Here is a 13,416-nt window from a genome sequence, read left to right on the forward strand (position 1 = left end):
GGGTAACTCATCCCTAGTAAGGGCCTTATATTCAAGAGAAGTTTCTGCTCTAGTTGGTACAAGAAGGAAAAAAAGCATTTTGCGGGCTGGTAGGATACCTCAGGGGACTAAGTGCCTGCTTGGGCAAGCGCAGGGACCGAGGTTCAATATCCAGCACCACATGCCACCCAGCCCTGCCCCTGGGTGTGCTGAGCTAGCCACTGAGACCAGGTGTGGTAGTGCATGCCTATCATCCCAGCTCCAGGAAGGCTGAAAACAGGAGGATCACTACGAGTCCAAGCTGTGTGGTGAGACCCTGTACCAAACACATTAAAAAAAAAAAAAAAAAAAGTATTTCACCAACAAACAAGCCCAGATTTATGACTTAAGCTAAAGCTATTTCCTAAACTACACAGGTGCATCACACCCCTCAAACATTCAAAACCCTAAGAAGGTGCCTATTTGTTGTCTTAAAAAGATTTATCAGGGCCATAGAGATAGCTCAGTAGAATAAGTGCCTGCCTGGCAAGCACAGGGTCCTGAGTTCAATCTCCGGCACTGCAAAAAAAAAAAAAAAAAAAAAAGGTTTATTAAACCTCTATAGTAATCTACAGCTTTACATTTACAAAATCCATATGGATGTAAAAAGCTACTAAAGTTTCTACTTCTCCTTGCATTACTTTTTGCAGGGGTTTCCCAGAACCATTAGTTACTTTTCATTGACATAAGGGTTTCAAGTGACACAAGGGGGAAGAAGAAGGGGAAAAGAAAGGGCAAGGCTCCATAGCCTCTACACAAGAACTAACAGCAGAAGCCAAGGTGCACCTGTGAAGGGCATGAAAACAGCATGAGCATTTAACCTCACTGCAGAACATCCTGAGAACTGTGAGCTCAACACCAGCTACCACTTCCCAACCAGACCCAGGGGCTACCCAAAGGCAGATTCAAATTTACATTGCCAGCTATAATCTTGAGACCTGGTTGGGATGGGACACATTTTCCTCAGGGACTCCAAGCAAAGTGCATCTGGCTTACAGTGGGGAAAAACCCTAAGACACAACTACCAACAACCTGGTCCTGTGTGCATGCTGTGAGTGACCTGGCAAGCCTATTTAGTGTCATATCTGTTCCATTACCTCTAACTGATGCATTTGATCAAATTTTCTTTTAATATCCACCAGGGGGCATCAGGTTAATACAGAGGATGAGATCAGCAAACAAAGAACAAGATGGTGGTGCAGTTACAGCTACAACACTGATCTTCACCTTCCGCTTGGGAGGACAGAATCCCTTTGACACGGAGATCCAGTGAGTCCAGAGAGACTTCCATATACCCAGAGCTGTCTCCTGGAGCCATCTGCTCAGTGCTTCCTGGTGACAACTTACAGGCCTCAGAACCTACACAGAGAAAGCACAATGAGAACCCTGTGGAAGCCACACCAGAGCTAATTCCCCAGAAAGAGGCTATTTCTATTGAACCCATTCAGAACGCAAACTGCAATAACCATTACTTAGACCATATGGTTTCACTGTTGTTTTTCCCCTGGACATCATTTTGTTAATTGCCCTTGTCTACCTCACACAATGGGGTAGGCACTGGACCAAGAGAAATGAGGCACTAACATGAATCTGTATTTCTCTGTAACCTTGCCAGATAAGTAAAATCTGATGAAATAATCCATAAAATGGATAAATGCATGTCCTGTAAATTACATTAAAATGAAATATATTTGAAAAACCAACTGATGTTATGTAGCTAAAGAAACAGTCCAAACATCAGCATGGGCTAAAGGCACTATCATTCTTCCTCTGTTCTGTCACCCAGGGATTTCCAGGCAAAGGGTCAGTGTGAACACCATCAGACACAGTGTCTGTGAAAAAAAGTGCATCACTCACTAGCGGGAAATAAAATCTTAATTTGTCAAGCAGAAGCAATGAAGAGGAGAGCTACAAGGTGTGTGTGTGTGTACGTACACAGATATTTCTGTGGTCCCCTTTTCCTTGAGGACATGGGATGGCAGTAAATGGGGTATCACTTAAGTCAGCCTGTCTGTATTTCCCAGGAGGGCCCAAGAGAGACATAAGAAAATGGGTATTTGAAGTTTGGGAGTGTTTCACTGAGCAAGCTTAAGGAACGTATTCATTTACAAGTAATATTTAACAAGGGCAAATGACCACACTTCACAGTCAGACATCTCAATATTGGTCACAAATATTATTTTAGTGACTGGGAATAATGAGCCATTAAAACTGAGGCACAGTACCTGAGTGTTTTAATTCACAATGTATTCTGCACCTAGATCTTAGACACAGGACCACTTTTGAGAAATCAACCACAAGAAGAACATGAGAAATCTTTATGTAATTTTAAGCACTTCACATATAGAAATAAAATTCGAACTCCTATCTGAGTAAAAATTTAGGCATGCATTTAACAAGTTATAACCAAGATGACAAAGAGGAAATTCCTAGCCTCAAAACAACATTTAGTCTTAGATCTACAAATATATTCTGCCAGCCAACAGTAAACCCACATTGGTATTCTGGTCTCAGTGCATAATACAAGGTGAAGAAAAAAGGAAACATGACTGAAAGGACAGAAGAGTCTCACAGGGAAGCAGGTGAGCTGACTCCAACAGACCCAGGAGTCTGGCCTCCCAGACACCAGTCAACATTGGCTGAGGAGGGCAGAAGCACAGCTAAAGCAATAAGAAAAATAACAGATGCTGCATCTCTGTGGTGGTATGAAGATAAGTAAATGGAACAGACTGGAAAGCACAACAACAGCCTATACTCTGTCAAAAAAATGATTCAAAGTCAAAAGGGAAAGAAAAGTCAGCTCAACCAATAGTTCCAATCAACTACCTGCCTCAGGAAGGAAGTTTGTCTTTGCCTCTGGCTGCACTCAAACACTGCCCCCAAAAGTACCAAGGACTATGTATATACACCATGAGTGAAAATCTTCAGAAGGAAATGTGGAACAAAACCTTGGTACCTTGGCTTGTGTAGTTTAGGCTGGCCTTGAAGTTTACTATCTACCCCAGGCTGGTCTCAAACTTGAAGTGATCCTTCTGCCTTAGCCTCCCAAGTGCAGGGATTACAGGCGTGCACTACCATACCTCGTGGTCAAGCATGACTCATGAAAGAAAACAATCCATAAATTATACTTCAACAAAACATTTTTACTGTCGCTCTTATCCTAAACATACCACTAGCAAATGAAACTCACCACAGACTACATATAAATATAAACAAGCATCCATCTGATTAGACTTGAATCCAGAATATTTAAAAAGCTGTTATAATTTAATGAGAAGACAAAAGCAAAAGAAAATAAAACACTTCAGAAAAGGAAAAACAGAAAAGTTAAGAAAAAACCACAACCTCATTATTTGTCAAGTACAATCACACTGAAACTGCCCAGAGATATCAGTGCCCAGCCCCATAAACCACTGAACTTCAGAGAAAAGCCAGGGACGGTGGGCAGCACACATCTGTAATCCCAGGACTTGGGAGGCTGGGGAGAATTGCTGTGAGTTTGAGGCCAGCCTGGGCTATACAGTGAGCTGAAAGCCAGTCTGAACTATGTGGCAAGACCCTGTCTCAAAAACATAAAAACAAAACCTCCAAGCACTGATAAAGAAGGGAGCTGACCTTCTAGGGATGCATAGGAATAGAAAGCAGGACTTGTGCCTTGAGAAAAAGGTTGGCAAGTCTCAAAAAAGGCAAGCACACAACATGACTCAGCCATGCCATTCTAGGTAGTGAGTGCTGTCCAAGGAAGATGGCACACCAATATCCACAGCAGTTTCCTGATAGCCCAAGCAGGAAAAATCCAGGGCCCACTCACAGCTGGTAGTTGGCCAGCCACAGTACAGCCTCATGATGGGACACTTCTCACCAATGGATAGGAACCAGACTGACAACAAAATTCAAAGGAGCCAGAGGAAAGGAGAGTCCATGTTGAACCAGTCCATTCACACAGAACTCCACAAAGTGCAAACCACCTACAAAAATGAAGTAGATTAGGGCTTCCTGGGGCAGGGAAGGGACAATGACAAAAGCAGAGGTTCTCAGGGGGCAGTGGTATGGTTATGTATATCTTAATTCATAAACTGTGCCAAGTCTACCTCAACAGAGCCATAAATAAAATGACCCCTGGTACATGAACTCTACGACCCCTTCTAACTTGAGTGGCCATTTCCTTCCTTGCATTCACCTTAACAAATTACTTTCAGATCAGGAAATGCCAACCCAAGGTCTAAAGCTACCATGCACAAACCAAGGAGGGCAGCTGGGTGGCCACGGACCTCATCCCTCCACGCAGCCTACTAATATTCACTGGCCACAGGTTACTAGTCACCCTGAGCAGGTGTTCAGCATGAGGTCAGGATCCACTACGTTAATCAGAAGGAAACCACAGGAGTGTCATTTCATACACTTGCTAAAAATGGGCCCTTTTCAAGTTCTTAGACTGGTCTCCAAGCCCTGACACACTCTATGAGGGCTTGGACCATACTCCTCTGTGCTTACCTAGCGTACTACTTGGCTTTTTTCTACTCCTTCGCCTCCTTTTCCGAGCTGGCTTGATCCAAGGACTGTCAGCCTTTCCTCTCCTCTTAAGAAATTTCTTCCTGGTGCTGGATTCAGAACTCTGGAGGACCAAAGGGCAGGTACGTCAGAAGCAAAGCAGAGGGCGCTCTTGAGAGCAAAAAGGACTAGAAGTTGTTTGCCTGCAAAATAAAATACTCGCTTATCGTGATTCTTCCTCTAAAAGATTCACTTCACTTCTAGACATTTCTCTGGGTCACACTCTAAAGATACCCAAGCTGTTCCCTAACTATTCTCTAAATTCAGTTCTTTAAAAGGTAAAAGAGCCAAGAAAACTAAGTGTAGTCTGTAACTGACACAAAAGAATACTTTGGAAAATTATACTCGGGAACTAAGAAAACAAGCTCAGAAAGATATTCTGCTTTTCATCACATGTATCCATGTGTCTTGCTCACAAGGAAAGAAGTAATCAATGTTCACTATACCCTAGAATCCGTAGCACACAAATTCACTACATGGAGAGCATGGGAAGAAGCTGTAATCTGTGTAAAGTATAGATGCAGGAAGGGCATCTAACCACCAAGAATCACAGCTGACTACTGGCATGCTCTTAGGCCCAGCTGGTGTTGGAAAGGGACAGGCAAGTTGACAGAGCAGAAAGGTATCAGGATATCCACCACACACACACACACACACACACACACACACACACACACACACACAATGCACAGGATGCTGTGCTTAGCACACAGGAAGATGCTCAGCCACTCAGATCAGACCACATCCTGCCAATGCTCAGGGCATGGGCTTGGGGTTAGTGCCTACATCTATGCCAGGCATCCTTAGAGGACAGTGCTGAGGAGCCATCTTCAGCACACTGTCTAGTGCCCATCCCTGCAAGCCCAGAGAAACTTCAAGAGGAGGGAAAAACTTCTGGAAGGACTTCTGAAGCTGCTATACACAAAGCCTGTCAATGCTTGGACCCTGTGACACCCTGAGAAACAAGGCACCTTTTCAGAAGACTTAACATGAAAGTGTCTGATATTCCCTGGTGTCCTTCATCTGGTGGCAAACTGGCACCACTGGCTACTTCTTCTGGTCCAGAGTGGCTCCTGGCCCCAGGTCTTCCCCCCATAGCACAGACCCTTCCTTCTGGAACTCACAACAAACTCACCTCCTCCACTCAATGCTCACACACACGGTTCCTGAGGCCTTACCCTGACTGGGCTTTGTCATACTTACTGGTTTCCAGGCTCTCTGTTCCCACAGACCTCTGTCCCTCAGCTGCTTGCCAAGCATAAAATACCTCAGGATAAGGCTGAGGGAGCAGGCAGGACCCTACCCCTCCTATCCCCCACTCTGGCAGCCCAGGCCACTCCACCTTAAAATACCACAAAGCCTACATGTCTGCTCACAGCAACTACTCCATCCATACTCTCCTTGTGCTCAAGAAACTAGCAAGTGAAACCAGACCTGGCCTTGTGCTCAAGAAACTAGCAAGTGGGACTAGACCCTTCCCTCACAGCCTCACACTAGACAGCTCTGGGTCATGCTTGCTGCTGTACCTAGGGTAGAATCACCCCACCTGCTTGCTTGGCCCTCAGCTGTGACCAGACCCATGTCAAGATTACCAGGTCAGACTCGTCTCCACCGTCCTCATCCTCTCCAGTGTCAGCAGATTCCTGTTCTTCCTCAGACTCGCCATCAATCTGGGCAGCCACATGTCCAGGGAAACAAAACAAAACAAAACAAAACACAACACATTTAGCTCCTTTGGTGTAGACCAACAGACCCAACACAATGTTTAAACCACACTGGTGGTACATGCGAGAGACATAGGTGGATGGTGTGGGGCACTGTCAGGTCATTGCCCTGCCCTGCCCTGCCCTGCCTGGCCAAACCTGGTAAGGTAGGATGGGATGGGATGGGTATCCAGGGAGAGAATGAGACTCAGATACCCTGCTTTCCTGCTCTCCAACAAGATGCCCCATCCCAGACGGGCCTGCTCCTCAGCAGTGTTGCCATACTGTGACAAGAAGAAGACTGTGCGTTCAAGCTCAACCACTGGGCCATGGAGGTTACTGTGCTAACAAAGACAGCATACTCAAGGAATAACAGGTATCAATAAAAAGTGACAAAAGTACACATACCAAAAGCATTCTCACAGGCCACAAAGCAGTACCCAATCTACGTTCACCCATATAAGAGCCCAGTTCACCCTGCCTGCAACTATCACGACATCCCCAGCCCAGGCTCCACAGTGGGCCTGATTCCCTGTCTATACAGGAGGAGGCAACAGATACACTTCTATGAACTCTCTCTTTAATCACAGATACATTTTTAGAATCCTTCCCACATCAGAACAAGGCATCTTGTTTTTTCTGCTGCATTTATCTTTTCTATCTATAACAGCAATGCAAAAAGACATCCAGTGTCATAGGTACTGAAACATGCACAACTTCCATTTCTACCCTCACCTGCCCACATGGATCTGTAGGGTGCAGACCAGGTCTCCCCACTGCTTCCTGAGCTCCCTGTGCAGTCTTATTATCAGAGCGAGTTTGATAAGCCACAGTCCTCAGGACAAACACATAGACTTGGCCAAATGGCAAGCTCCTTACTCAAAGGGCATAACAGCTTCAGTAGGAACTTCCCCACAATGCCCACGGATGCATCCACTCTTCCAGAGTCTTGGGCCCCATTTTCCCAAAGACCAGAACAACTGAGTATTTGCTGTAATGTCTAGGACTCTTCTATTTCTTCTGTTATGTCTCACCTGACTTTATCCTCAGTTCATTTTCAACTCAGTCTGCTTTTTTCTTGCAAGGTATACACTCACTAAGAATAGAAACCTTTTTAGCTGTTAAATATATTACCTATTTTTTCCTATCAAGACTGTTAGGCTTTGAGCCAGGGAGATAGCTCAGCAGCATAAGTGCCTGCCTGGTGTGGGGGGAGGACTTTTGGGCTTTGCTTCTGATTCTCATATTATCTATTCATCTGCTTCTTGCCCTAGAAGACCTTTCTCACTCACGGTCAGAAAACCAGTTCCCAACACTTTCTTCCATGGTTTGGTCGTTCTATGTAGACTCTAAATGCTCTGAAATTCTTTTTAAAGTAATAGCTATAGAAAGATGTAATTTAGGTCTGCAATGGACGCCCAGGACCCTTACTTACACATCTTCATCATGACATGCCCTTGGTTCCAGTGGTCTACTGGTGCCAATTCCTGCTGTCCTCTCGCCTCCTGACTCTTCAGAGTCAAGGGTCTAGACAGCCTACAGAGGCAGCAGCCCTGCAGAAGGTTCTGCCTGGATTTTGATTGAAACTTTTGAAATTATGGGGGACACAATGCATATTCCAATTCAGACGAAAGATAGGTCCTTCCATCAACATATATCTCTTAACCTCTTTCAAGCAAGCTCTACCATTTCCCTTGTAAAGAGATTACCTTTTTGTTAAATTTATTCCTGTATTACTCACTCTTCACTACTGTCTGGACATCTGTGTCATTGTTTACTATGAAAAGTCTTATTTTATTTATTTATTTATTTTTTGAGACAGGGTCTCACTATGCAGTTCAGGCTGGCCTTGAGCTCACTTTGTAGCTCAGGCTGGCCTTGAACTCACAACAATCCTCCTGCCTCAGCCTCCTGAGTGCTGAGATTACAGGTGTGTGCCATTGTGCCTGGTAGAAAAGTCTTTTTTAAAAAATCCCTAAGCATTTCATTTTATAGATGATGCTGACACCACATTTTGTAAGTAACTATTGCAGCTATATGCGAAATGGCAGGCTTTTATGTCTTGATTTCATGAAGTCCAGCTGAAGCAGCCGTGCTAATTTTCGGCTAGTTTTGCTTGATTTTCTGATGGACAATAACATTCTCAGTGAACTCTTCTCTGTCCTTTTAAGTATTAATGTTTCTGCCTTTTATAGCATCAGGCAAAACAGTCAACAACACTGTGCTCATGTAAGAAATGAAAGCAGTAACCTTGCCCCCATTTTGAAGATGATAGCAATACTCTGAATTTTACCATTATACACATAACCTCTTTTTGTAGGAGTATGACCATTGTAGTCAGCTTTAATTATAACTGTTCTTTTGTTTGGCTGGTTTTTGGGCTTCTTTGGTTTTCTGAGACAGGGTCTTACTCTGTCCCTGAGGCTGGCCTTGAACCCCCTTTGTAGCCCAGGCTAGCCTTGATTCTCCTGCCTCAGGTTCCCAAGAGCTGAGATTACAGGTGTGTACCACCACACTCCGCTATGAGTGTTCTTTTAATTCACTGGACAGTGTTTTATTTTAAACAAAACTAAGCATTAAAACTACTTAACTCTCCCTCCTCCCAAAAGCCCAGCAAAAGAATTATAAAGGAGGGAATGAGGATTACCCTGTAAGGCACCATATGGTGACTGTTCACACCCCAGCTCTACAGAACAAGGCGTAAGCTGAGATACTGAGGAAACAGAAGGAAGGACAATGGCTGATATGGGCTAAACAAAAGAGGAAGTGGAGTCTGATGTGACTGAAGCCTGAACAGGGAGGAAGAAGGTGAGCAAACACACATTCTGCTCCTTTACCTGTCCTGGGGATGCTGGCAGGAGATCCAAAGTTGACCTTGCCCAAGTGCCAGCCATTGCTGCCAGTCCTCAACCACAGGACACAACTCTGTTCACCAGACCCAGCTACAGATGCAGGGACAAGCCAGGGCCTAGCTCTCTCCTGACCAGCACCCAGAATGACTACTGTACCTAAACTATCACAGTCTTTAAAATAAGTCTCTGAGCCACAGTGAAAGAAAACATTATGGTAACTACCATTTCCAAACCAAAGAATATCTATAAAATGGTTTTCCAAAAGCACAAACAGGCCAGGGAGATAGCTCAGTAGAATAAGCACTTGCCTGGCAAGCATAAGATCCTGAGTTCAATTCCCGGTACCACACACACACACACACACACACACACACACACACACACAAAAGGCACAAACCACCTGACAGATGAATGGCTGAAATGTGATCGGGCACTTCACCAAATGGGGTATCCATGAAGCAAAGACATAACCAAAAAGTATTCCATTTTCTTGACATTCAAGGCATACAAATTAAAATTATAATGAATGCATACTCTACACTCAGTGGATGGGCAGGGCTGACCCTGGTAGGTCTGCACAACAGATAAGAGTGCTGAGAGACTGCTAGCAGGAACAAAGTGGCAGCCCAGTGTGGCAGTGTCTGTGGTTTAACAGCATAGAGACCCCTACCTCCTGCGCTCTAAGGAAGGAGCCATGCACAGGGATGCTAATGGCATGGACACTGGGAATGGTGCCAGCGGAAACTACCAATGTGCCCAGCAACAGTGGGATGGACACACAACCCTAAAAGAATACTGCATCATGGCAGTTCTCAAAGACATTTTGGTCTCAGGATATACTCTGAAAAAAGTACTGAAAATCACTAACAGTTTTGGTGAATATGGGTTATACTGAAGACATTTACTACAGTAGAAATTTAGGCTGTGAATATTCAGACTACAACAACATAGTCCTTCCAAAGAAAGAAGGAGATCAGAAGACAGACAATATCTCAGCATTGTTATGGTGACAGCTCTGATCCTGGTGACCTAGAGACCAGCATCCAGTCCAAATAATCTAAAAACTCCAAACATATTAAAACTGAACCGAACAATTCTACAGTGCTAGTACTCAGCCAACAGTCATTTTGGGGAGTGAGGGAGACGCAAGAGACTTCAGGAGGGCAGGTAAAACTCAAGGCTCTAACTTGGGTGAGCTCATATAAGGATGGCATTCTTTAACCATTGCAAAGGTGTACATTCATTATGTATAACTGTCAAATAATGCCTCAAATTTAAGGAATATAAAGCCAAACCTTATAAAAATACCATTTAGTTATTTATCTATTTATTACTTTAGAATAGGATCTTGCTATATGCTGCCCAAGCTGGCCTTGACCTTGGCTGGGCTCTAGTGAGCCTCTTGCCTTGTTCTCATAAGTAACTCAACCACAGGCACACATTACTACACCCAGATTTAAGTGCCTCGTAAACATACATATGATTTTTCACATTTAATTTCCTAATTTAGTAAATCTTATTAACACAGTTCTAATGAATCAACCTCTTATTAGAGTAAGGCTACCATACTACTTCACTTACTCTATTCCATTATAGTCATTATTGGGGGGAGAGGGGTTGAGACCAGGTCTTTCTATGTAGTTCAGGCTGGCTTTGAACTCTCTATGTAGCCTAGGCTGGCCCCAAATGCCCAGTGATCTTCTAGCCTCAAGATCTTAAATGTTGGGAGTGCTGGAATTATGGGCCCATGCCACCAAGCCCCACAAGCCATTATTTTACTATATAATTGCATTTGGTTCTGGTTTTTTTTTTTTTTGCATGTTAGGTAAGGGTCTCCAGAGTGTTCAGGGTCTCACTACTAGATCGGACTCATAGTGATCTGCCTGTTTACAGCCTCCCAAGAGCTAGGATTATAAGCGCGCCACCATGCCTAGTCTCAATGGCTATCTCAACGGGCCCCGGGAGCAGGGCCGGCACGGCAGGCCTGGGGATCGAACCCCCGGCCCATGCGCCTGCTTACAGGTGCTTTAATCCGCTGAGCTATTTGGACAGCCCTATATAATTGCATTTGACTACTGTTTCACCTAAGACTTTTATACTTGGGATCTTCAGTGATTTCAGTCCACAGATTAGCCTCAGATTTGTTCTTATTTTGTTTCTTGCTTCTTTGGTTGGCTTGAAAGTTAGTTATTTTTTATTTTATATAAATATTCAGAGTTATGGTTGTTCAGTGTCTATATCCTCTCTGAAATATGTGAATTTCAAAGACAGAATCCAGAAATACACAAATTCACATGCCATTTGGTATATATAGGATTCAGCTGGCATTTTAAATTAGCAGAGGAAGAAATGTCACATAAAAGGTAGAGTGGAAACTGACTCAGGCCACTCAGGGAAATCCCAACAAACTGGCCTCATATTTTACCTTGAAAATTCTATTAAGGTACAATTTATATACCATAAAATTCACCCACTTGGAGAATGTATACCTCACCTTTTATCACAAAAAATCAATTCTGTATGAATCAGATATTAACATAGAAAGAATGAAACCAAAGAAGTATAGAAGATGGCTTCTGTGCATTTATAAAAACTCAGCAGTGAGGCAGACAGACTCATCATAATTAGAACACAAAACCCTAAGTTAGAACACACCAGTGACTTTGCATTCTGACATTACAGAACAGCCAATAATCAGCAGGAACATGGAGCCAAAGATCAACTCCAGGTTCACACAAACCTCTTGAGACCCTGTCTGTAAATGATGTATAACTAGAAGAAAAGCAGGCAAAGGGCAGAATGGGGAGCTCACAGAACAACAAATGTCAATGGCTACTAAACATGAGAAATTTCTGGGCCCCACTTATAATTTAACAGTAAAACAATGAAATTCCCACCATACATATCCTGAGGAAGAAGGTAAGAAAAATCATGGTCAGGTTATTGCAGGTAGGAGAGTAGGAACTGCACTTTGTTGTTAGGGTGACCTAACAACATCAAAATTCAAAGTTTTAAAGCTAGACATGGTGGCACGCACCTGTAATCCAAGGATCACAAACTTCAGAGGGCCAGACTAGGGTACAAAAACAGTCTAGATTACATAGCAAGATGCTCTCTCAACAATAGAAACACGGGGCTGAGGAGATAGCTCGGTGGTCTAAGTGCCTACCCGGCAAGCACAAGGATCCAGGTTTGATGCCCTGTATCACATGCCACTGAAACCAGGCATGGTGGTACAAGCCTATAATCCCAGCACTGGAGAGGCTTAGACAGGAGGATCACTACAAGTCTGAGCTGCAAAGCAAGACCCTGTACCAAATCAATCAATCAATCAATCTATCAATCTATCAATCTATCTATCACTCTATCTTTAAAAAATAACAGAATTTCAATCTCCAGCGAGCCACGCAGGCTCCACCTCCAGGGCACACAATGACCTCAAATGAGACTGAGTGTTGTGGCATGCACACCTATAAACCCAGTGCTTGGGAGGCTAAAAACAGGAGGATTGCTATGAGTCCAATCTGTGGAGTGAGACCCTGTAGACCCCATACTAAGTACATTAAAAAAATAAAAAATGCTGATAACATTACCCATAAAAATATTCAACAAAAGTCTGCTATGAAATGCCCCTGAAGCATTGCCTATTACAAAAGAAAAAGTCACAGAAAGGAGATATATACTACTATTCCCAGCTAACATTTTAAAAATTTGCTTCAAAGCCTGTATAAAAAGGTACCCACCCAGCACAAATCCTACCGAAAATACAGAAAGTTAAACACTAGAATTATAATTTTCAAACTAATCAATGAACAGCATCCCCAGGAACTTCTCTAACAGTTTATAAAAGCTCATGTAAAGATGGTTCTAAATTGCCTCAAAAAAACCTGACACATTTGGACAATAAACCACAAATACATTAGCATGATTCTTAGCCTCCCATTGTTACTCCCTGTCAAACATGACACTTATAATTTATCCCTCTTAGACAGAATCTCCATTTATGTTTAAACTTTCAAGCCGACTCAGGAAGTTATTTTTAAGAGTTGTCTACACTTTCCCTAGATGCTGGGACCAATGCATAGGTCCAGGACAGCTGCAGAGCCCTAGGGCAACTGCTGATGGTGCAAGGCCTGCTATAGAAACAAAGAGGCTAAGGCCAAGGCAAGGCTCATGCCCAGACAGGAAGGGCTGTCTGTGCAGAGCACACTCCTGCAGGGACACATCAATTTCCACAACTGTTTCAGGAGCCACAGGCCCCAGAGCAACATGGACATGTATCTGTGAGGGGC

At 43.6% G+C, this 13,416-nt stretch overlaps 1 protein-coding gene across 1 annotated transcript in view; it reads right to left on the reverse strand.

Moving 5' to 3' along the window:
• Positions 1-13,416, reverse strand: part of Ehmt1 (euchromatic histone lysine methyltransferase 1) — a 179,980-nt gene that overhangs the window by 68,148 nt on the left and 98,416 nt on the right. The window contains 3 exon segments of the mRNA XM_004640343.2: positions 1,246-1,377; positions 4,513-4,633; positions 6,162-6,239. Of these exon segments, the coding sequence (XP_004640400.2) occupies positions 1,246-1,377; positions 4,513-4,633; positions 6,162-6,239 (331 nt within the window).

The sequence above is a fragment of the Octodon degus genome, unplaced genomic scaffold (assembly GCF_000260255.1).
Source record: "Octodon degus isolate 3935 unplaced genomic scaffold, OctDeg1.0 scaffold00123, whole genome shotgun sequence".
In the NCBI taxonomy this organism is placed as follows: domain Eukaryota; kingdom Metazoa; phylum Chordata; class Mammalia; order Rodentia; family Octodontidae; genus Octodon; species Octodon degus.